General features: G+C 42.4%; 2 protein-coding genes across 3 annotated transcripts in view; both read right to left on the bottom strand.

The window, feature by feature from the left end:
- LOC106813385 (ascorbate transporter, chloroplastic-like) overlaps window positions 1-3,993 on the bottom strand; it is a 37,378-nt gene extending 33,385 nt beyond the window's left edge. The window contains exons 1-3 of one of the 2 annotated variants that reach the window (XM_014817520.1): window positions 3,863-3,993; window positions 2,238-2,467; window positions 1,622-1,781 (exon numbers count right to left, since the gene is read on the bottom strand). In XM_014817520.1, the coding sequence (XP_014673006.1) occupies window positions 1,622-1,781; window positions 2,238-2,420 (343 nt within the window). In that variant the 5' untranslated portion in view covers window positions 2,421-2,467; window positions 3,863-3,993. Of the gene's footprint in view, window positions 1-1,621; window positions 1,782-2,237; window positions 2,471-3,862 lie in introns of both variants that reach the window. The other variant, XM_014817519.1, reaches the window with a different exon arrangement.
- A 3,997-nt stretch (window positions 3,994-7,990) lies between these two features.
- LOC106813386 lies at window positions 7,991-8,794 on the bottom strand. The gene has a single exon (XM_014817521.1). It carries the CDS (start codon window positions 8,789-8,791, stop codon window positions 8,042-8,044), a length of 750 nt encoding a protein of 249 aa, XP_014673007.1. The 5' UTR covers window positions 8,792-8,794; the 3' UTR covers window positions 7,991-8,041.
- Window positions 8,795-24,786: the final 15,992 nt, after the last annotated feature.

Genomic DNA, 24,786 nt, shown 5'->3' on the forward strand with positions numbered 1-24,786 from the left:
CTCGTTGCTGTAGACTTGAATCCCCATTTTCTAAGCCCTGCCCTTCCAAAATTTTGGCGCACTTCTTAACACCTTGGTTAAGTTTAAGAGCAAGACTCGGGACGCCAAACGTTTGGTTCTCCTCATCAAACTCTGCCAACGACTTGACAGATTCCACTAATAATCGAAAGTATGACGGGTTGATAAATTCTGAAAGAGAAGCATCTGGCATTTTACTAGTAGCACTCAGCTTGATGAATAGCCTTCCCATTCGCCTCACATGTGCACGAATCTCATTGTGCTGGTCTTTGTCATGGCCAAGCTTCATATGCTCCCTTCGTCCAAATTCTAATCAGGAGTTGGTCACATCGAACTACAAGAGAAATATTATCAGATTTCATGCTCTGTAAAATCTCGTGTACAGGTAGACTTGTTCCTGGCGGTGACGGTAAAAGGAGTTTGCCTGTTACAGCTGGTCGTCTCATTGTCTTCTTTACCCTGGATGGACCATCATTACTGTTCGCTTCAGTTGGTTTTAGTGGACACTTGTGTTTCCACAGATCTGATCTAACAAGGTACACAAAACAGAATTCACAGGGGGCATACTGGTCGGCCGCTATTGCTACAGATGGTCTGTAACCCACAATTAGAGCTCCTTTGTCATCTCTGAGAACTTGGCAGTTGTGGCGGTGATTGCCAATGTTTCTAAGTTTGGCCAACTTTGCCCTTTTCTTTGCATAATTTTCCTCGTTGTTGACATCAATTACGTCCACTTCATTTGCGTGTTGTGTCATCAAATGTCTGGCGAATTTTGATTGTGGTTTCTTGCAATACAGACATATATGCTTTTTGTCCCACTTGGGTTGACCGTTGTTATTTGTAGTGACAACAGTGATATCGGTATTGTAAATCAATACTCCATCATTCGTTGTAATTGTAATTGCAATCTGTTCTGGAGCTGTTACAGTCTGTTCTGGGGATGTTACAGTCTGTTCTGGGGATGTTGAAATCTGTTCTGGGGCTGTCGGTTCTATTTCCTCGTCTGGGTTTTCACTGTCATCATCATTATCTTCACTACCCATGTCCACATAGTCTGGGTCCTAGACATCATCGTCATGGTCGGAATCGTCGTTCTCAGCTAAATTGAAAACAAAACAAAATAGTAAATTGAATTTAGCAGGTATAAGCAAAACTGAGCTAAAGGTAAGGCAGAGTAACAATGACGATAATACACAAACAACGACAGCATGCCTACAGCTTGAATTAGCTATGTCAGCAACCATACCACCTTGCCCTAACCAAAAGAAACTTCCCAAAACAGAAAAATTATACTTGCACATATATCATATTGCACAAAATATCATAACGTAAAATATTGCAATGGGACTGGTTTTGCCGATAACTGGACCAGAATGGGACAAATTTGTGGATGAAAACCAATTAGAACGTGAACTACACGTCGCATTTGGTACCGTGAGCATAAACAGTGCAGTCATCAGTGTGGTATTTGTGGCATCAAATTTCGGTAGAGAAAGCACAACATTCAACTGACACATTAAATTATGAAGCCGGACACTATTAGCAAACCTGCACTGTTTATATTCCATCACTGCCTATAACGCCTAATTCGCCGTATATTTACCTAACCCTTCTCCAAATCCCAGCAGTGTCCGTGAGAGAATCAGCAGGACTAATGATGGTGCTACCACAGGTGTTAGAAGTGTGGACAGGGACCAGAGAAATACAGCACACGTCAGTACCCGCTTGCCTCCATACTTTCGCGCTGCCCCACTGCCAAGAATCTACAATAGAATTAAATTTAATGGAATATTAATTGTGCAACGCTCGAAAAATACACGACACATCAGTTCATTAAAATTACATGCATGGTAATTCTGAGTAAACTACTGCCATTACCAGTTACACGTTGTGCTATATGAATCTAGAAACTTCCTTATCGATAGCTGGCATGTTTCAGTTATGCGTACAACAAACTATTTCTTTATCTATCTAGGATTGTATTGTTGCTCATAGATCTACAAATACCCTCTGAACCAGGTGCATGCTCTAAAACTCATTGATGGCCAAATTTTTAATGTTCATCTAAGTTCTATTTGTTTTTAAGTTTACACATAAACTAACAAAGCTGTGTGAAAAAAACCTCAATCAAAATAGCTGAAAATTTTTTTTACAACAAATTGCACATACAATCTCTCTTGTTGCATGTCTATAGCAAAATTTGACGTGCATAAACTAACCTGACTAGATATGTAGCCGAACGCAAATGAACTGAGTATCCAGCCCTGCCAGTGTAAGTTCCACTTGAATTCGTCCGTCATCGGTACGATGGCTATGGGCATGATGATGCGATCGGCAGCATTGATGAGGTTAGCAATGGAGCAGAGCGCGATCGTGCGCGTCACAGACGGCGGAGCAGACATGCTGTTGCCGTTCCACGTTGGTCTCGATGTGCGCGACAATGGGTCCACTGCTGCCAAAACAGCCGAACATAATAGGTGAATACGTCCGAGAGTCAATCCTCCCCATGACGTACAAAGAAGCAAGAGACAAACTGGTGTAATTCAATGTCTAAAAACTAAAGTTAAACTTTATTGACTGCGTTGACTAATGTCTAATGACTATACTCATAATACTGTACCGTGGTCTACACCGAGAGCGTGACTATGGTCGATCTACACCGAGACTTAGTACTAGTACTAGTAGGATACTAATTGGCTGATAGGGTCTATGTCCCCCAGGGTACTGCCAGAACGTACCCTGGGTACGGTCCGGTATACCAGAACGTACCCTGGTACTAAATACTACTATCTAATATGCCAGACCGTATACCTCGCCTACTCCACTAACGAGTCTAGGGAGTCACCTACGCCTATACTCCCTAACCCTAACCCTAACTCTAACCATATCAGCTAGTACCAGCTAGGTACGTTCCGGTATATACCGGACCGAACCCAGGGTACATTCCGGCAGTACCCTGGGGGACATAAACCCCATGAGCGATACTAAGAGTTAGCTCCAAGAAACGGTATTTTATAATATTGCCAGGGTTAGAATACCTATTGACGTATGTATATGACGTATGTTGTATAGACGTATAGACGTATATGACGTCTGTGTATTGACGTAATGTATATAAACCCGCTGACAGTTTAACACTGCGCATGCGCTTAAGCCTAAGGTCAAAGGTCGGGAGAAGTTTCTGTCCCAGAATTGCGAGTAAAATTCTTTACTCGTGTGAAACGTGTAGTGTGAAGGGCTGTTCAAACGGATCGTATTGGCTTAAGAAAGACTTTTAGAGCATGAATTGACCATAATTTAAATGTATCAAGTGTCATGTGACTAGGTCATCCATTATCGGTGCTCTATTCCCTTCTACGTGCACTGTTCTTCGACACAAAGGTGAGCGACCTGCGTATGCAAGGTAGACAACGCATCGAGATAAACAACATGGCGAAGTTTACTCGCACATCCGGCCTCTCGCGGAGATGCGAAACTACTGGCGCAGAACATAGGCGGAGAACTGTCAATCGGTGTATTGACGTTAGTCACACAGCCTGGTCGGGTTAACTATAAGACAAGATTAATCTTGAGTAACACCTGGCAGTCCACACAAGCAGTTTCTTTGACATAATCAGAAAAATACACATATTTACACAACACATACTATACACGTGCATACACATTTTTAGTATTGTACTATTGAGAATATGCTCGCCTAGTCAATGCCGATACCGATGGCGATGCGGCTCATACGTAATTTAGCTTTCGTCTTGTGGCCCCTAGGCCTGGTACTTCATTTGTAAGTTGTATAGTTGTAAGTTGTACAAGGACTCGCCGTGCGCACCAGCTGACATGATCTTACCAGCTAAGAATCAGCACAACTTCGTTATTTCATCTGTATTCCACACATAGCTTCCGCCAAGCTAAAATAGAAGTTCAATACGGTGATATTCTCTGCATGAAACAAGTTTGTTTACGTGGCAAAGGACGCCGCCATGCTTTGGGTTTGATTGACAGCCAACGTTCTCAGACGCAGTTCCTCGAAAATATCGTCAAAATTAACAAAGCTGAAAAAAATTTCCTTATCGTTATGTTAGGTACATATACTACTGCTCATGCATCTTCTAATTAAACTACCGTTGTCAGTGTGAAGTTATAAGAGTGAATGCATTACAAACGCGTAAGTATGCGGGCGGGTGTATTTGCGTGTGATAAAACGGGAACCAACAATTTACGACACCATTTCCGTTTACGCTTCCTGTGATGTTATTATTGCTCACCTCGTAATTATCCCATTGCAATGAAGCGGAATTTCATGGATAAGGATTCAAGGATAGATAGTAGGGCAAGGAGAGAAAATATATTAAAAAATAAAGAGCATTGACTCATTGAGTGCTGCGTAGGTTTTTGCTAAGGTAAGACCGTAAGTCACAAAACTCAAAAAGATTCAATAATCATTGCATGGCTTCACGTGCATTGATCATTGCATTGCCATTGTGATTGTCATTGATTTATCCATGTTGTGCCCAAACTTGGAATCTTGCACAAACTTGGAATTTCAGCGCATCCACAGTTTGGGCAACCAATCTTGAGATTGGGCAAACAGAGGTAAACACTAAAACAGAGCTTGCACAAACATAGCTCTACTCTAGTACTATAGCCGCTTACATTAACTGCCGCTGGGCTATAGACCGACCCATGGGGCATGCAATGGACTAAACCGACCAGGCTCTCCGACTAGTTACACGGCGGAGGACAGTACAGGCTCCGACTAGTTACACGCCTCTCGCCACGTAGTGTTAAGCGAGATGGGAACTTGTGGCTAGCAAATGGACCAACTTACTCCAGCCAGTCAGCGGGAACTATGTATTTCCGCATGTGGAGGGGTGGGCGGGTTGCGGGTTGATATTACAATCTCTTTTGGTCGCTTAATTTGTTACTTGACAACAACAATGTTTTTTTCCACAACCACCCCAACCTGTCACCCCTCCACATGCGGAAATACATAGTTCCCGCTGACTGGCGCTGCTGCAGCGCCGCCAGAAATGGCCATTTGAAGTTCGCAAATCGAATGTTTGTTCACAAGAAATACCGCAAGTATACCATTGCAACGATAGTTAGAGGTTAATGTGTAGGTAGTAATGAAGGACATACATTTGGTGCTTAACCTTGTGGATGGTCACGGTATCTTTCTTCCCAGGCATGCAAACAGAGTTATCTGGTCGTTTCAGGAATTCTAGGACGGTGTTCTCCAATTTGGAGTAAGTTGCCTTTTGTATGCGGAGGCGCTTTTGACATGTACGCACGCCAAGTTGTCGGTGCCAGCCCCCGGCCAAGTGCAGTAATGCTGCGGTTCTTCTTAAGTCTATCACTGGCAATAAGAGCTTTTGCGATAATAGACTTTTTTGGGTGTGAACTGCTTCACTTCTTCAAGCACAGCCACACCCAACCGCAACTGCTTAAATATCTTCGGAGCCTTACGTGGTGAGATGCCGTCCGCGCGCATCAGCTGCTCAGCAGTACTATTAGTGGTCGGGGCAGGTTGTCCTGCTGCCTTGGTATTGGATACAACTGGACGAACTGGCGAGATCTGCTGGGGTGGCATTGGGTAATTGGTACTCTGCGATGGCTGCGGCGTGCTGATATGTAGAGGTCCAGTGTCAGTTTCTGGACTCGCTGGCTCTATTAAAGTGCTGTCAGAAAGTCCTTCATCACTAGACGAGCTGGAAGTGTCGTCTTCGGTCGTAGTACATCGCTTCTATAAACGCCAGACGTTACGCTGCATGTCAAGGAAGTCACGTTGAGCCTTCTTTAGCGTAGCTGCGTTTTGTTGGATTTTTTTATCATGGAATTTGAAATCAACAGTAAGAGGTTGAGATAGACCCACAACCTCCTTTGACGCGTCAAATTCAGAAGTGGTGTCATGTGAACTGGTATTACGTAGGGATCGGCGAGTTTCATGCAGGTGCTTAGGACGTGGCGCCAGTGGAACCTCAGGTGCAGTAGGTTTTTCTGCTGGTTTTCACAAATCTTCACTACTCAGGGGAGGAAGGCGATTCTTCCTGCGTCTTTCATTGATTGTTTTTAGATTCAACTTATCCCGGTAGCGCTGGCTGCGAGCTCTAGACAAGGCTATCAAGTGTGCCTCTGCCTCCTTAGTGTAATTTGCAGTGGAACACTGTAGCTTCTTGGCATCTGCTATCTTTCTCATATCTTCAGGTCAATGGTGGCGACTGCGCCATCTCTGGGCACGTTCTGCCCCTGTGAGTGGTTTCCCTTTAGTAGCTTCCATCGTTCTGCTATGCTATATTATAACTGGAAATAAAATAAAATAAAATACTGTGTAAGAATATGTTACAGGATAATTAAATCCACCAAGGGGCTGATTGTGATTCCCAACCAATACCAAAATATTGACCATTATAATATGCCTATAATTCATAATAAAACAATTTTTTTCGGGATAAAACCAATAGACAATAGTTTATTTGGTACACATTGAGCCCCTCTGCTAGGCCCCGAGTGGTCCCAGCACAGCGACGCAACGCCAGGTACATTACTGAATTGGAAAATCATGAAACATCAAAACCATCACGTACATAACGAAACATCACGTCCATAACGGCATGACATCATCATGATCCTGCTTCAATACAACTACTAATATTGCCCAGCAAAAGTGCCAGAACGAATCTGTACATCTACCCCAGTGATTCAGAACCATATACATGCGTCGAACACTTACCATGTTATTGATGCTATACATCAGTTATGGTTTAATACTGAAGAAAGTTACAGGAGTTGAAAACACATAGTTTTCACCCGGGAAAATACAAATTCTGGACTTGGTTTGGTGATAGGCACGTCATGCCATCTATCGTCACTGGGTTAAACTACTATGCAATGCTTTATGGCTTGCAAGTAGTGTGTTAAGTTATCAATAGATGGCAACATTGCTCCCGTTATGTACATGACGATTTTTGTTATGTACATGACACCCAATTATGTTGCATATTATCTCGGATGATGTTTTTAAAATATTTTCTTTGATTACTGTGTATCTGTCTACACATGCGGAAATAGTTTTTCTAAACAAATATTTATACATGTACAACATAATTAGTTTTATTCTAAGCAATATAGTATAAGGTTTTATAAATGCTCAAGCTCATATCTCTACATAAACTGTATATGTACTTGTACTTTGGAAATAAGTCCAACTACTGGTCTGGACCTCCACAGAGTGGTCACCTGCCCATAGCAGCCAATTTTGCCTAGTCCTTTGGGTGACCACTATAAAGGTTTTACTGTAGTACACTGTTCTTGTGTATGAATGTGCAGCCTGTTTGCAACATGCCTGACCATTATATCTTATATATGGACATGTGTGATAGCATATGTGATGGATGTTAAAAATGAATTTTTAAGTTTTATGCTTTAATAGCAGTAAGCACATTGCAACATGTTACAACATAATATTCTGCTGAGAGAGAGAATTGGTGAAACCATGTTTTAGTGCAGACTAATTGTTCTTGTAAAGTGAGAAAACACCTTGGTCCAGTTTCACTTTGGGTTCCTTAACTTTAAAACCCAATAAAAAAAGGCATAATACTTTCTGGTTTTCACTATATATCATGTATGAATTTGAGCTTCAATAATATCTCCAGAATTATTGTCTGCTCAATAATATCTCCAGAATTACACAGACAATAGACATGCTTGGTATATGTTGCTAGTATCAGTAAGATAGATTAATTTTGATGTCAACACGAGGAGGTCTACAGATATACCAAAAAATGATGATATACCAAATTAGAATCCATCTGAAAAATTGGCAGAAAAATATGGTCTATTTGCAAGTAAATACCTACTGAAAATAAAGGACAACTCTTCGCTCAATACTGGAAATTTTGTTTAATGAGGTTTTCAATTGTCTATACCCTGAATTTAATTTTTTTTCTGAAAAAAAGTTTTATCTGATTGGTTATACCAACTAGGGGCCTAGATGATGTAAACAAAATTTCACAACAGAAAATCATTTTTAAACACTGTGTGTAGTGATAAACTGCACAACTCGTCCATAAAATCCCAATCCATAATCCTCACACTCTGCCATCACATTAATTTGCTGGCTCATCTCGATCAGTCTCTCTTCTGGTAATGGGTCATGAATGTGGCTGATCGGGACATTTAGCCTTGTTGATTGTTCTTCCCAATCCAAACTGTGATGCTCCCTAACAACCTCGGCATCAATATTAAAACTGAGTGCATTTCTGATGGCAGTAGAACTGGATTGCGATTGCTGGATAATGCCAGACATCCACAGTTGCATGGGTGTCTGATGGTGCTCAGTTCTTAGGCCATGATTATTGTGAGCTGCAGCCCACCTGGACAAGTCCTGCTGTATTCTTTGTACAAACACATAATGAAGTGCAAATAAATGAATGTTAGATGACAAGTCCAAAATGCCATGATCTTCCAAGTGGTAAAAGAGTCTGTAATAAATCGCCAACACCTTTGCATACACGTCTCTCCACATCCTTTCAATCCTCTGATTGTGGACAGAAGTCCCCACAATTACGCTACCTCTGCCTTGTCCCATTTCTCTTTCCATATAGCGCCTTACTTCCATGTATTCACCTCCATCATCCACTCTGACTCTTGATGGCAATCCATATTGTTGAACACCACATAAGAAGAAAACACAGTTGTTCCTTGCTGAATTCTCACATGTGATATCTAGAAAGGTGATCAGGCGGGAGTTTCCATCAACAGCGCCACAAATGTACATATGTCACCTGTAAGTACACAACACAGTCATATCATATATACATGTAGTCAACATAGACCACAGGGCTTTCATTAACCCGAGCTCCCGGGTATTGGACGACGCGTATGGAAGGCAGTTTGCTCTCCTCACGTTCAACAGTTCAGCTGGTGACGGGAGGTGATGGTCTATCGGTGTAGACCTGAGCACTAACATTGCCATGTCTACGTCAATTCCTGCTGCTCTGCTTTAGTCAGGACCTGTTTGACGGTCTGTACCTGGCGCTCAGTATCAGCTCGTTTGACTGCGGGTAATGAGGGCTCGCTGTTACATGGTCAAAACCCCACTTCTCGGCGAAAACCTTGTAAGCTTGACCATCGAACTGTGGACCGTTATCGCTTATTACGGTCTCAGGTACTCCTTGTTCAGCGAAGATACTCTTAGTTATGTTCACAATGGCCTGCCTCGTGGCTCTGCTGCCAATTTTCTTGACGAAGGGGAACTCTGAGTAGTAATCACTGATCATTAGGTATTCATCACCTGCCAGGTAGAATAGATCCGTACCCAGGACTTGCCAGGGCCTGGTTGGAAGCTCATGCTGCAGCAGCGGCTCGTGACTCTGCGTCCTCTGAGCTTGCTGGCATATGCTGCACTTTCGGACCAGGTTCTCTATATCCGAGTTTATATTGTTCCAATACACACATGTTCGCGCTCTCAACTTCGTTTTCTCGATACCTTGGTGCGACTCATGTAGCCGAGCCAGAATGTCCATCCGCATGTTTGCTGGAACTATGATACGATCACCTTTCATGATGACACCATCGTCTACGATGAGCTCGTCCCTGTATGACTAATATGGACGCAGCGGTAGCGGAAGCAGTTTCTGCCTTTCCGGCCACCCTGTGACGACAATATTTATTAACGCACTAAGCTCTGCGTCGCTGCGTGTGCTGTCGCGCAGTATTTGGCAGTTCTGGGTCGACCACTGTGCGTAGTCCACTCTTATGGCCAGGTCGATCGTAGCGCTGTCATTCCCAGGTGATCTGGAGAGTGCGTCAGCTATCAGCACCTCTCTTCCTGGCCGGTATCGGATTGTGATGTCGTACGGTTGAATGCGTAGCAACATGCGTTGCAGTCGCTGCGGTGCAGCTGCCAAGTTTTTCAAGTGGATCATTTCAAGCGGCTTGTGGTCCGACTCGACTGTGAAGTGCTTGCCGTACAAGTATGTGTGGGATTTCTCACACCCAAATACCACGGCTAGTAGCTCGCGTTCAATGTTGGCGTATCTCTGCTCGCAGTCACTCAATGACTGACGCAAATGCCACTGATCTGTCGTGTTGTAGTAATACGGCGCCGAGGCCCTTGCTGGATGCATCGACCTGCAGTAAAGACTCTTGCTTTGGGTCAAAGTAGCTGAGGGTGACCTCTCGGCAGATCAGCTCGATTATTTTCTCAAAAGCGATCTGATGTGACGGGGACCACTGGAACTCTGTTCCTCTTTTCATGAGCTCTCGCAGAGGTGCAGTCACTTGCGATAGGTTCGGGATGAACGGAGACATGTATATGACGATGCCCAGGAATTCCTGCAACTGCTTGGGGTCACTGGGCACCGCTAGATTCCTGATGTCTCTGACTTTGTCCGGGTCTGGGTGGACTCCATCAGGGTCAAACACGAGACCGAAGAACTTCATGCTTCGCTTATTGACCTCACATTTGTCAATGTTGAACACTAGGCCGTGTTCTCGTGCGACTTCCATGAGGTTGTGTAGGTTCCGGTCATGGTCTTTCTTTGATTTACCGAACACTGCAACATATGGGAGGTTATTCTTCAGGGTGTGAACTGCCTTTTATTGTGCGATGATGCGGGCGGCGTGTGCCTTGAACAGAGTCATCTGGTTGATGAATTTTGTAACGAACTCGGGCTTTTCTAGTGAATACTGAATCCGTTTAATCCTCTTCTTGATTACATTGCCGTACGTTACTTCAGCCTGGCCCCATTCCCAGTAGGTGATGGTAGGTGTAGTCATCTGCTCTTCCAGAATTACTTGAGCCTGCTCCACTGTTGTCTCCTTTACGAATTCGTCAGGGCTTGAACTGAAGGGTAGCCGTGGGACTGCCTTAAGGAGTAGCTGCATGTTCTCGTGTGTTTTACAGAGGCAGGAATTCATTGACTGGTGTCCCACACGTTTAATGTACCGGTACTTTGCACGGACCCAATAACTATTTCCAGTATCAGTTCGAGAGACTTCAATATTGATATGTAAACACAGATTTTGTAGCTTTTTAAACATTTCAGCCACATAGCCAGTGTCCACGTAAACCAGGGAAGCTACTAGACAAAATTCAGGTGTCTACCGACTATATTTTTCGAGTTATTGACCAATTACAAAATGCCCTGAAAGCACTTTACAATGGCCTAGTAATATCAGAGGGAATAGTTTTCCGGTGGAGGAAGGGAGCGGCTAGAAAATCTTCTGCCAGAACCATCTCAAAACCACATCGGTGGTTTACTGGGCGTTCCTGCAGAAGTCTTTAATATTCTTCCATGTTCTTGTGGCCAACACTGGTTCTAGAACAAGAACCTTCTCGATGTCGCGTTTCTGGGGCAAACGCCGCAGGTCGACCAGATGTCGGAAGTGCTTCAGGACAGCGGTCTTTTCCTCTTCTGACCACTGTTTCTGTTGCCCTTCCGACTGGTGGCTGTGATCGTATGTTAAATGAACAGATTGCAATGTAGTCAATTTATTCACTAAACATAATCAAAAGGCAGAAAGTCAAAAGACCAGTCCACCACCGATTAAACAGACCACTGAAAGAAGCGAGCGAGAGAACATCGAGGGACAACCAGTTGCAAGTAGCAATGACACATACAAAAGTCTCCTAAACTCTGAATGTGCCTCTCTCTCTTCTCTCTCTTTGGATTTGGATATGAATATATGGTACATACCTGAATGTGCCGCAGCAGAAATCTCTTCCGGAACGGCCGTATTGTCAGTACCATCTGCGTTATTTGCCAAACCAGTAAAATAACAGCAGTAAGTAACAGTAAGCATAATTGAGTGAGAGTTTATGAATTATCTTAATTACGTTATCAGTGACTGTGTTTAAAGGCTTGTGAGTTTTGAACAATGGTAAACAATTCAAATGTCTGGGCATACCTAAATTAAAATAGCATTTTAAATTGATATTCCCATCGACAATCTCGTCACTGCTCTTGTTGCCCTCTTCATCCTCGCCTTCGACTTCGGATAAACAAACATTGACATTAATTAGCATTTGAACATGCACATAGTGGTTAATAAAACTTACATAGCAATATTTTCCCCATAGATCACCCAACACAAACATCTATACAGTGAATACCAACACAAAACAAGAAAGCAAATAGATTCTAATATTTTGCAGCTTAAACAAATCAGCATGTGAGAATATAGAAAATATGTAAATATGATATCTGCGCATGTTCTGTATTTGTAGTTTGTGACCTTGTAAAATGCTATGTACATACCCGTCTCGACGCTGAATTCAAATTTGATCCAGGGATTTTCCTACAAGTTGTGTCTGACCCTGTTCAGATGCCAGGAGTAGCTTTGATTTTTGCTACTTGGAGAGTCTCCTGTGGTAATCTGTAGTATTCTCGGTGTACACATGTCATGCCCCATGAAATTTGCCAATACATCTAATTCATTCTTTTTCAGGTTCACAATCTGAGATATTGTCGCAATCTGTTTTCTGAGTCTAGTTGACCTGATGTTCTCTGGCTGGGCTGCTTCGCTGGCTTTCGATAGTTCTCGGAGAACATCGCACCCCTGCAAATGTCCAATTCCTGCGTAATGCGATCTTGCGAAGAGGTAGATGTTATTTGGGTTCACTCCCGCCATTTCTCTATTCTTGATTAAACAATCGATGGCTATCTTCGTGTCTTTATTAAGAAGTACAGGTACAGTGTTTCCCCGTTTTCCTCTGACTTCAGTCTGTGGAAGGACCTGCATAAGGCTTGTTTCATCTTTGACAGGCCATCCGGAACGATCTTGTCGACATTTGGTTTCCTCTTCTTGTTATAATCTTTTAGGGTGATTTTGGATACCTTCTCTTGGGGTCTACGGTTGAACAGAATAATGCTTGCCAACACTGCTGCGTTCAAGCGATCCCATGCGGCTGGTTTGCTGCTATCTTCGCTACCAGTCAGAGTTCCCAAATCTTTGCTACCAGTCAGAATTCCCAAATGTTCATGTACTTAAGCCTTGAGGTACTCTGACATCTTCACGACATGCTCGGTTAAAGGTAATACCTTCACTGCGTTTCGTTTTTTTTCGTGCATTGTGCGTAGAGCATGTGTAGACAGTTCAACAGGAAAATTCATCTCACACAATGTGTAGAAGTCGCACGCTCGTTGCTGTAGACTTGAATCCCCATTTTCTAAGCCCTGCCCTTCCAAAATTTTGGCGCACTTCTTAACACCTATTCAAACAGTGGCTAGCCTGTGAGGAATGGTCTTGTCTGTTGACAAGAATGCCCCCTGTTGGTGGCAGGAGTAAGATAATATAGGATCCTATATTATATCCTATATTATATCATACACACTATATATATTATCCTATATATACACACATATATACACACTGTATATATACACGCATATACTATATTATCCTATATTATATAATATCCTTTATTATCTTACTCCTGCCGCCAACAGGTGGCATTCTTGTCAACAGACAAGACCAATCCTCACAGGTTAGCCACTGTTTGAAACAAGCCCAGGCAACCTGAACCACCACCACAGTAAAACGCTATGAACCATGTGTGACGTTCAAAGCTATATCACCATAAAAAGAAGAGGTATGGAAACAAAGTAAAGTTTGAGTGTGCGGTGGATGTCCAACGCTAATTTAGATGTAATTTTTATCGAGTTGCACGTAATATTTCATTGGTAAAATTAGGCAAGCAAATGTTGAATTTCTCGTGTTTTGGAGTGTCATACTTCTTCTATATTATCTTACTCCTGATATTATCATGTCATTATATCCCACCTCCACAGAAGTAATGTGCGGTTACTACAAGGCTGTGTTGTTCCATGTTCTCCTAGTTCTGTCGGCACGGCGAAACGATGAATAAATAAATAAATAAATAAATAACTGAATAAGTAAATTAATAAATAAATCGAAATGTTATAAATAAATAATATTATGAAAAAAATAAATGAATAAATAAAAAATAAAAAATAGACATGTAAATATGTAAATATATGTAAATTAATAAACATTACAAAACTAACAAGTAAACAAGTTATTAATATACATGTTAGTGTTGGGGAATTCCAAGTGTAAAATAAGTGACTGTAGGCCTACGAGTGAGCATAGTTAGTTTTGTACTGATGTATGTGCGAGCGCGTATGGGTTGAATTGGAAACGCATGTAACATTTACATCAGCCGCACATACATGACCTTGAGCGAGAGGTGCACAATCGTTGTAATTATCATAATAATATATTATTCGGCTATATTATTGTTGCTATATTAATATTATTTATGACTGTGGCTTTATTCTTATAATTACGCAGTATTTTTGCTGTATTATATATTCTTGTTTTCACATAATTATTTTATATTACTATGCTATATTATTGTTGATACACTATTATATATTTGTTTCTATATTATTATTATATATTATTGCTGCTGTATTATTACCTCTGCGCAACGGAGTTGCAGGGAGGTAATGTGATCCCTCTCGTGTGATGCGTTCGTGTGTGTGTGTAGCCAGCAGCGAGCCAGCTGTTATACACATGTATACATGTTACACGCGTTAACGCGATCGATTCAGCACCAGCTCACCTTAGGGCATCGAGTCAGCAGCAGCTCGCTCGCTTGCGTGCAACAATCAATATTTCAGCGATTCTACTACTACAAGCTAGAACTACTACAACTGAAACTAGAGTCAGCGAGCGGGCGGCGCGATCGATAGCATGTCGAGTCAGTGAGTGGCGAGTCAGCAGCAGCCACCAGTGAGCGGCGAGGCCGCAGCAGGCGAGTCAGTCAGCAGCCGCCACCAGCGAGCACATACATGTTACATGCTCGCGGAGGTATGCACTCTCCGTGAGTGCCCTCTGTCTAGTTATATATTGTTTTTGATGTATCATTATTTTGTATTATTAGATAACGGCTTTCATGTGTGTGCGTGAGTGCTTGCGTGCGTGTGTGTGTAGTCTTTTTTAATTACACTTCCAGGGGTAGAAATTAACTTTTGAAAAAGAGGGAGTCCGCAGCCTGAAGTTCAAAACTAAAGATATTACCAATAACGCGTGTGCTTATTTTGAAGATTCATGCGGTTGCACGTGTGCCAAATTGTCTTTGGACATTTGCTGGAAAAATACGACGGTAATTCCGCGAGGCCGTACTCTGGACCGAACTAGTTAGTATGGCAGAATTTTCAGGGAGTCACACGGACTCCTGCATATGTCAAATCAGGGAGTCCGACAGTAAATCAGGGAGTATTTGACTCCGGACTCCCGTTAATTTCGCACCCTGCACTTCGCACCCTGCACCTCTCATTCCTCGTCAAAATATTAAAACATATATGCGAATCTGTGTTTGAGGATTATATTACGCCCTACTGCACAGATCTGCCATCTATCGTAAGCATGAACTAGAAACGATACCTATCAATATTTATCGAAGTACTCGTTAAGGAAGTTTATGTATATGATTCTAAAATGATCTAACCTGCCAGTCAAACTTAAAATAATAAATAATTAAAAGAAAATATTAAAAATTAAATAAGAGCGTGTCTGTATCTGTCTCTAGTACCTGTGTGCAAGGCTAGCACTTCGCAGATTAGCTCGGAGCTATTTGAACTCTATAGCTAGTCTGCTTATGGTAAGATGACAGGAGACACGTTATATGTGTGTCGTCGAGAAACAGAACTTTCGTAGGTATAAGAAGAGAAAACCGAGGGCTCGAAAGATATTATGTTTCGTATCAGCTTGATGGGTCCAGTGTCTATTTCCTCTTACTACCTATGTGTAAATACTTATTGCATTTTTCGTGCCCTATTCCACGATTCCAATCAAAAACGTAATCAATTTCTCCATTTAACGAGTACAAATTTAGCTCCATAGCAAGAAAAAAATCGCGTCTGTTCCGGGTTAACACATGTCTAAACCAGGACATGGATTTCCCGACTGCAAAACTGCATCAGCTCCCAAGATGTATAATTGAAACGCTGCACTTCTTGCCTACTCCGAAATGATAGACGTATGCATGAGATTTAAACATGATCTTACCATCTACGCTCTGCTTCTGTAACTACGATTGTGATTATGTTGACGTTTTCTACTTTAAAATGTTGAGTCGCGCATAATGAAAACATGTTCGAGGTTATCTGTTTGCACCTGATTTCCTTGACGGGTTAAATATTACTAGTTACATAAAATCATGCTCCATATCATTTCCGTGCATTTTCATCATCCTCACTATAGTCATTATCATACGCACCCTTGCTACCCTGCATCAGCTACATGACAATGTATAAAAGTTCATGTCATTGACACCAATATTATCAGGAGTGAATAATAATAGTATTAGTAATAATAATATACAATTATTGACCTATTTTCAGGTGAATACGAGGAATTATTAACCCGAGACGGTGATATTTCTCGAGGCCGGAGGCCGAGGGAAATATCACCTTTGAGGGTTAATAAATCCTCGTATTCACCTGAAAATAGGTCAATAACTGTTTTATTATATGACATTTTTATAAACTTAACCATGTGTAGCACCAATCCATACTTAGCATATTTCGGTTTTAAGCTGGTCATCGGAAACAGTTCCAAATCTTGTCAAGTCGGGTTTGTTTACACTGGCGTCTGCCATTTTCACTCCAGTGAGGCAACGACAATCCGCGCTTCTGATTGGTCAAAAATTGCAGCACAGGTTCCTGGATTATAATATTCACTTGCGAGGCGCCCGACGGGGTTTTGGACTGTTATATTCACCTCGCGTGCACGGATTCTGTAGGTTTCGGTGGAACATCGCAATATATTTAGACCTATAAGAGGGGTTTTGACCAATCAGCGTGTGGGAAAAATGACAGTCATATAATAAATAATAATATTAATAATAATAATAACAATAGTAACTAGAGCACTCGGAGAGCGCAGACCTCTGCCAAGGCAGCTGAATTCTCTCTCTGAAAATTTTTATTAATTAATTGGATCCGGATCAATACCAAAAATTGAATCAATTCTAAAGTTACCCATTCTGACGTATCCTGAAAATTCTATTAATTAATTAGTTAATTAATTGGATCTGGATCACCACCAAAATCTAATCAATTCTAAGTTAGCCCATTTCTGACCTATCCTGAAAATTTTATGACAATCCGTCCATAACTTTTCCAGTTAGGCTGTACACAAACAAACAAATTCACAAACCCACAAACCAACAAATGCCGGTGAAAAAATAACCTCCTGCCAACCCCTTGGCGGAGGTAATAATAATAATATTAATCTATTATAATTATTATTCACTCCTGATATTATCATGTCATTATATCCTATATGCCACCTCCACAGCAGATGTGTACTGTTACTACAAAGCTGTGTTGGTCAATGTTCTCCATGTAGCATAGAAGTTACACAAGATTTGAATGAAAGAATATAGAGTAAAATAATCAAGAAGAAATATAGATTTTGTGTTCACGTAAAAAGATATATTGTTACAACTGATACAGATCTGCACGGTACACGCTTATTCGTACGCCAGTTTCCAATTCCCTCCACTTTCTTCAAATTTCTATATATATGCCAATCCCCACCAATCACAAACAAGCTAGCTAACTCTTCCTAGCCAATTACGCACGACTACCAGTTCTTTGTTCACTCAAATAAACTCCTGCCATATCCCCAATTTGCACTCGTCTAGACTAATGATATTCCTAAACTAACACGTCTACCTCACACACGCAACTAGTATTCCTAACCTATATGCTAACTGACTGACTCTACCCAGCCTAGTCTAATTGCAGCTAAATCTATCTACAACTACTAATAAATGTAGCATCTGTAAACCACATGTTTCATTTACCTCCCCCTTCAACAAAACGATGATCCCATCATCGATTCAGCGCCCCGCTGATATAAATTTTCTCTTTAACTACCTTCAAACCCCCCATATCTAACACACACACACACCATATCTAACACACACACACACACACACACACACACACACACACACACACACACACACACACACACACACACTACTTCTTCCTGACGAATAGAGACTGACATCAAAATAAAGTTCCACATACCGTCGACCATACTAATACAATAACCCCTTCACTGAACACATGAAAAAACCATAATTAAAAAAAATGTTTAAAAGACTGCACTGACCACTTACCTATCGTACCAAAGCCAGTTCCATGGTAGTACAATACCTATGGCTTACACTGCCAACCAACAAAACTCACTGACCACTCTTATATAATTTCAATACTTGACACGAATTGTCAAGTAAAACCATCTGTTTAAGCAAGACAATTCCTTGAAACCCTGAAAAAAGAACAACAACAACAAACAACGCAACACAACAACTCAATAAAATACCAACAATGCATAACCTGAAATACAAAACAATACAAGCATACTAATTAATACCAGAAACTACTACAATACAGTACAATATCCTGAAATACAAAAACACTACAATGCATATAAATAACACAATGAAATAAATACAATATAATATAAAATACACTAAAATACAATAATCTTGATCCCTCAACCATGTTACGATGTCCTCCACTGGTCTTGCTCTTAATCTTCTGCGCTGCTGTTTCTGTGCCGATGCAATAATTGATTGTAGAATGCAATGATGTCAGATGTGCTGTGGCATTTAGTTTCTTCTATAATGTCCAATGGTTTATGCCAAAAGTTTACCAGCACTGATAATCTGCTAGCACATTTGTCTTCGTGCTCAGATATTGTTTTCAAAAATTTGAAGGTCGTTCACTCTGCTGAATTTGCCCGTGAAAAAATTTGAAGGTCGTTCACTCTGCTGATTTTGCCCGTTGAATTCTCGCTGAAGTACTGCGTCGCTGAAGTCGTTGCAGGAGTATTAAAGTCACTGAAGTGATTAAGGTAGTTTTTCTCCTCGCCAAAATGTTGTACTGACTGCCGCAACGATGTCCTGCCGAAAGATGTGCCCATCGATGTCCCGCCGAAATCTGTGCAGCAGAAAGATCCTCTTATACGCTCTCCTCTCTACATGTCACTGCAACTGTAACAATTAGAGAAACACCCAACAGTAGCTCTCTCCTAACTGATATCACTCACGACCATGCCTTTAATATATGTGTGGCCACACATAAACCAAAACCACGATCATCTGGAATACCCACACCTCAAAATCCTTACCAAGCCAGATTAATTTACTGAAACAACATCATTTACCATCATAACATGTCCATCCTCTCCCATTAACATCTTAATCCCTTTTACTCCTACCCCACAAATATTCCCCTACGTTCATACCTAACATTGTATTACTAATAGCATGGTACCCGATACTAGAACCTTTAATGCTACCAGCAATATTTAATGACGATATGATATAAATACGATATAAATAATAATAACTAGCAGACTGCACTTCACACTATTTACACGTGGTGCCAGACTCTCGCTCACATTCAACCTTGCAACACACAACACCTGCATGCCCTCAAACCACTTGTCAAACACCTACTGCACACTTTGCAAATGCTATAACTCCCAACTACACTCACACTGCACCCTGTACTCACACCGTAACCTGTGTCGCCAGTCTAACTCAGTGTTCTACTATCTGTAAGTAGAAAAATATTATTGACAATTCAATGAATGTCAGTACAACTACTGCAGTTGTGCGAGAGGAATCAAATCCTCTTCTTCCCACTCATCACATTCTGCTGCTGGCATGTGATGTGCTTGAAGGAATTTAGCACTCCGTTCCGGCTGCATCCTTGTGCCTGTCATCAGAACCTTGTCCCCTTGCACGTACTTGCCCCATGCACCCTGCGGAAAAGCTGGACGCAGATTATCTACGCTGAAGGGGTCGTTGTCGTATCAGGTACTACAGATATGTACCCGAGGTACATATATGTATACACAAAGTGTACCAGACTTGTACTACAGAAGTGTACCCTAACCCTAACCCTAACCCTAAACATACCTCATATAAAATATAAACATAATACTAAACAACCTAAAACTACTTCGGGTACATATCTGTAGTACGTGATACGTCAACGACCCCATCTGCATTATCTACACGTACAATATGTGTGCGCCCTGACTGTACATCCTTAATAAGGAACTTAACTACAGACAGCTGCTGAACTATTAAATAATATGGCCACCAATACGATGCAAGCTTCCTAGACTGCTTTTCTTAGTCGTAGGATTAAACCAATAAATAAGAGTCCCCAGGCATGAACTCCTGCTTTTTGGCTCTTTTATCATAGAGAACCTTATTCTTCTCTCGTGTACGCCTCGTGTTCTCCTGAGCTGTCGAGAGCCAAAGACACTGGATCATCAGTGTACGATACCTTACGTGGCCGAAGGAATGTATCCAGCGGCATATCCCTCCCATAGACAAGAAAGGATAGAATGTACTGTGATGTTCCATGAACACTCGTTCTGTAAGCGAATCGAATGGGACCCAGCTTAGAATCCCAAATGGTGAGAGTCCTGCAAATAGCACGCAATCATGTTGTTCATGATACGGTGGAACCTCTCTCACTGACTATTACTTGCCGGATGATAGGGAGACGTACGGATGTGATGGATCTTGAATTCCTTGGAGATGACAGCTGTAAGGGAATTACAAAACTCCAACCCATTATCAGTCATGAAAGCAGATGACCAACCATGTGTAGGGATGAACCTATTAACAATGAGCTGTGCGTCTCGGCCGACTTGTCTTTAACTGTGTACGCTTCAGGGTACGATGAGTAAAGATCCAAGAACGTAACTATATACCTGTTTCCACTGTCCGACACAGGTAGAGGTCCTACAGTGTCAATGGCAACGGTCTCGTTGACATACCTCGGCACTGGCGCATTTTTTATTAGCTCACCTTGACATCGTCAAGCTGAGCTATTGCCATGGGTCGTCGTCCGTCGTCCGTCCGTCCGTCCGCCAACATTTTGCTTCGGTCAACGATAACTCAGGAACCGTTTGGCCCACATGTTTGAAATTGGGTACAGTTGTTACTGCTATGCTCCCATATTAAACGTCCTATTTTGGGAAAAATGGGAATTGGCATTAGTCAGTTCAGGTTCAACGGATTTTGCTCATTTTTGGTATGTGAATGAATAAGGGCAAGGGGTTTTGATATTTAAAAATATTTATGCAAATTAGGTAGGTTTTGGCAATTATATAGCATATTATATAGACACAAACAGTCTGTGGTGTCACACTCGTCTGGTTCGTTTTACAAGATTTCATTGACAATATCTTTAATGCAAAATTGGTATTTCCTCTCCAGCCGGCCGATAAAACGTCTATATTAGAGTAAAGATTTACAAAACATGTCGGAACGCAGCATAACCTATTTATTTCAGACGCCATCGCTACAAAGCGGGTATAGCGCCATCTACGATCACAAATTGTGATTCATTTTGGTTTATAAATTATTATTGCGATATACAGATGGCAATCGTTTCTATAATGTACGTCGATGGTTGCTCAATTAAAACTGACTTCTTACTCACTCATTTGTGTCCTTTTTTTGTGGTGAGCTACAGTGTCATTGACACTTTTATTATGGGTCCACTCACGTCGCAGTTTACGAGCATTGCATCTCACGCACGCTCGAACGTGTGTCTGAATGTCAGTGAACATGTGTTGCTAATAGTATCGCTCGGCCACCTTCAAGTAAGTCTTTTGAAAGCCCAGGTGTCCAGCATACAAATGGTCATGACACAACGAGTCACGACAAAACCTGTGGAACAAGGGATTTAGGCACCACAAGTTGTCGACATGGAACGCCGTCATGAGTGGCTGCTCCGAGATGGGAAAGAATCCCATCTTCTAATATGAAGTCAGCCATCTCTCTGCGTTGACGGAGTGAAGGGTGTTCTGCTTCGAATGTTGCAACCATGTCTCTCCTGCTGCTGCAATGAAAGAATCTGCTGTGATGAAACATCGAGACCTGTTTCAAGAAAATCATTGTCATCGTCAGGTACCGCACCCTCACCATCTTCCTCCTGTAAGATTACAGGTGCCATGAGCATAGCCTGTTCTCGTGTTACCTCAGAAGTGGTGTTGCCCTCGCTGTCAGCATGTTCTACTGGCATATCTGTAGGAAGTCTAGACAATGCGTCAGCTTGGACATTAAACCGCCCCCTGGTACTTTGTTTCAAGAATAAACTTTAACGGCCGATGATCGGTGAATAACGTGAACTTTGAACCGATTAGAAAATGTCGCAACTTCTCTAAAGCATACACCAGAGCAAAACACTCCTTCTCGACTATCGGCCATCTTGCCTCACATTCATTGAACTTCTTGCTCAAGTAGAGCACCACGTGTTCCTGGTCGAGTTCATATCTCTGCGTGAGTAAGGCTCCTACTGCAATAGACGACGCATCACAGTACAGCGTGAACGGTAGATTACGATCTGCAAGTGCAATAAAGTGGCTCAGATATCAGACATGTTTTTAGAGACTGAAACGCCTCTTCAGCTTCAGGAGACCAAACGAATTCAGCCTTTTTGACAGTCAACAACGTTAAAGGTCGTGCTATAACAGCATAGTTGCATATGAATTTGTGATAGTACCCTGTTAATCCTAGGAACTGGCGAACTCCTGCCTCATCCTTGGGTGGAATCTTACTCACGGCCTCGATCTTACCCTGGTTAGGTTTCAGTATCTGTGGTGATATCACATGTCCCAGGTATGGGACAGAACTTCGCATGAAGGAGCACTTCGTAGGCTTTGCCCTCAAGTTCACAGCTCTCAACCTAGAGAAGACTTCGTCAAGATGACTCATGTGAGTTTCAAAGTCAGAAGAAAATACGTTGATGTCATCGATATATACCAGCGCACTTTTCCCAATAAGCCCTTCAAGTGCCATAGTCATACATCTCTGGAACACAGCAGGAGCACAGCAGAGACCGAAACTTGATACACTGAAATCACAAAGACCTGCATTTGTGGTGAAGGCTGTCTTTGGTTGATCGTCTGGTGCAATTGGAACCTGATGATACCCTGATCTGAGGTCAAGTGTTGAGAAAAACTGCATTGCCAAGATTCTGCAAAATATCATCAATAATCGTCAACGGAAAGTTGTCCTTGGTTGTTACCACATTCAATCTACGATAATCAATGCACATCTTCCAATGATCACCCTTTTTAGGAACGAGCAACACCCCACTAGACCAAGGAGATGAAGACAGAACGATGATGCCATTGTCAAGCATCTCGGACACCACCTGCACAATGTCTTGCTGTTTCGGACTCATCCGATACGGTTTCGTTTTGAACGGACGTTGTACCTGTCTCAATACGAAACTCAACAAGATTTGTTAACCAAAGCACCTGGTCAGTATTCGCAAACACGCCATGATTGCGTGACAACAGTGCCATAAGACATTCTCTCTGTGCTTCATCCGTCACATGCTTTGTGAGCGTGAGAAAATCATACTGATCTGCGTGCGTTGATAACCCTATATTACTAAACCTACCTATAGTCTCATCTGCAGGCACAAATGCAGCAGCAGCAGCAGTAAGAGTAACATCAGCAGCAACATCAACAGCATCATCATCAAAATGTTGAACACTAGGCCGTGTTCTCGTGCGACTTCCATGAGGTTGTGTAGGTTCCGGTCATGGTCTTTCTTTGATTTACCGAACACTGCAACATTATCTGCGATGCCAGTGGTGCCTGGACACTGCTCCAGAATGTGATCCATACGTTCCTGGAACACATCTTGGCTCACGTTTAGTCCTAACGGGAGCCTCCGGAAACGATATCTGCCGAACGGGCTGGGCTGTTGAACGTCGTGAGCCGGCTCGATTGCGCATCCAAGGATATCGACCAGTACCCATGACGGGCATCAAGTTTTGAGAAGGTAGTCGCCCCGGCAAATCTGTGCGTGATCTCCTTCAACGTGGGAGTCTTGTAGTGTGGACGCTTGATTGCCGTGTTAAGATCCTTGGGGTCTAGGCACACGCGCAGTCGCCCATTTGACTTGCGTCTGAATGCCAGGCTGCTGACCCAGTCGGTCGGCTCCGTAACTTTTGTGATTACGCCCATCTGCTCCATACCATCTAACTCTTTACGTAATTCGTCTCGTAGATGTATTGGGCAGCGTCTAGGGGCATGGACCACCGGTTGTACAGATGGGTCTACTGTTATGTGGAACATCGCTTTAAAGTTGCCGATGCCCTCGAATCTGTCTGGGTATAGCTTGACCAAGACATCCTTACAGTCTACATGTGTGAGTTGGACAGGTGCCGTAGGTACGCTGTACGGTGCCTTGTCCTTGTTGACGACTGCTTTGGTCGTTATCTCACAGTTGAGCTTGACCACATGTAGCTCACGCAGCGTTGGCAATCCCATGATGGCCGGTCCTTCGGAGTCAGTCACATAAAACTCCGCCACATTGTGGTACTCACGGTACCTACAAGGGATATCAATGGACCCGTGCTGTGGGATCCTCGTGCCATTATATGCGGTCAGCACAGTGCTCCGCGGCTTTGTGGCTCCCCTCCGTGGGAACCCACCATCGTCCAACCTCTCAGGGAACATCCTTCTGTAAATTCTCAGGGGTAGTATGTTACCCTGCGCACCGGTGTCCACCTTGACCTTGAGGTTGGATTTGGCACGTGGTTTGTTTTCTAAGTCGATATCGACAAACACAAATACTTCATCTTGTGTATCGCTATCCCTTTGGTCACTGTTAGAGTTTATCGACTCAAATGACAATGACTGAAAACTCCTCCAAGGATGGCCTACTGCCACGA

Source organism: Priapulus caudatus, unplaced genomic scaffold (genome assembly GCF_000485595.1).
Source record: "Priapulus caudatus unplaced genomic scaffold, Priapulus_caudatus-5.0.1 Scaffold763, whole genome shotgun sequence".
In the NCBI taxonomy this organism is placed as follows: Eukaryota; Metazoa; Priapulida; class Priapulimorpha; order Priapulimorphida; family Priapulidae; genus Priapulus; species Priapulus caudatus.

Bases quoted from the DNA above. Each gene is read 5' to 3' on its own strand.
- LOC106813386 (XM_014817521.1), bottom strand. From the start codon at position 8,791: ATGTACATTTGTGGCGCTGTTGATGGAAACTCCCGCCTGATCACCTTT.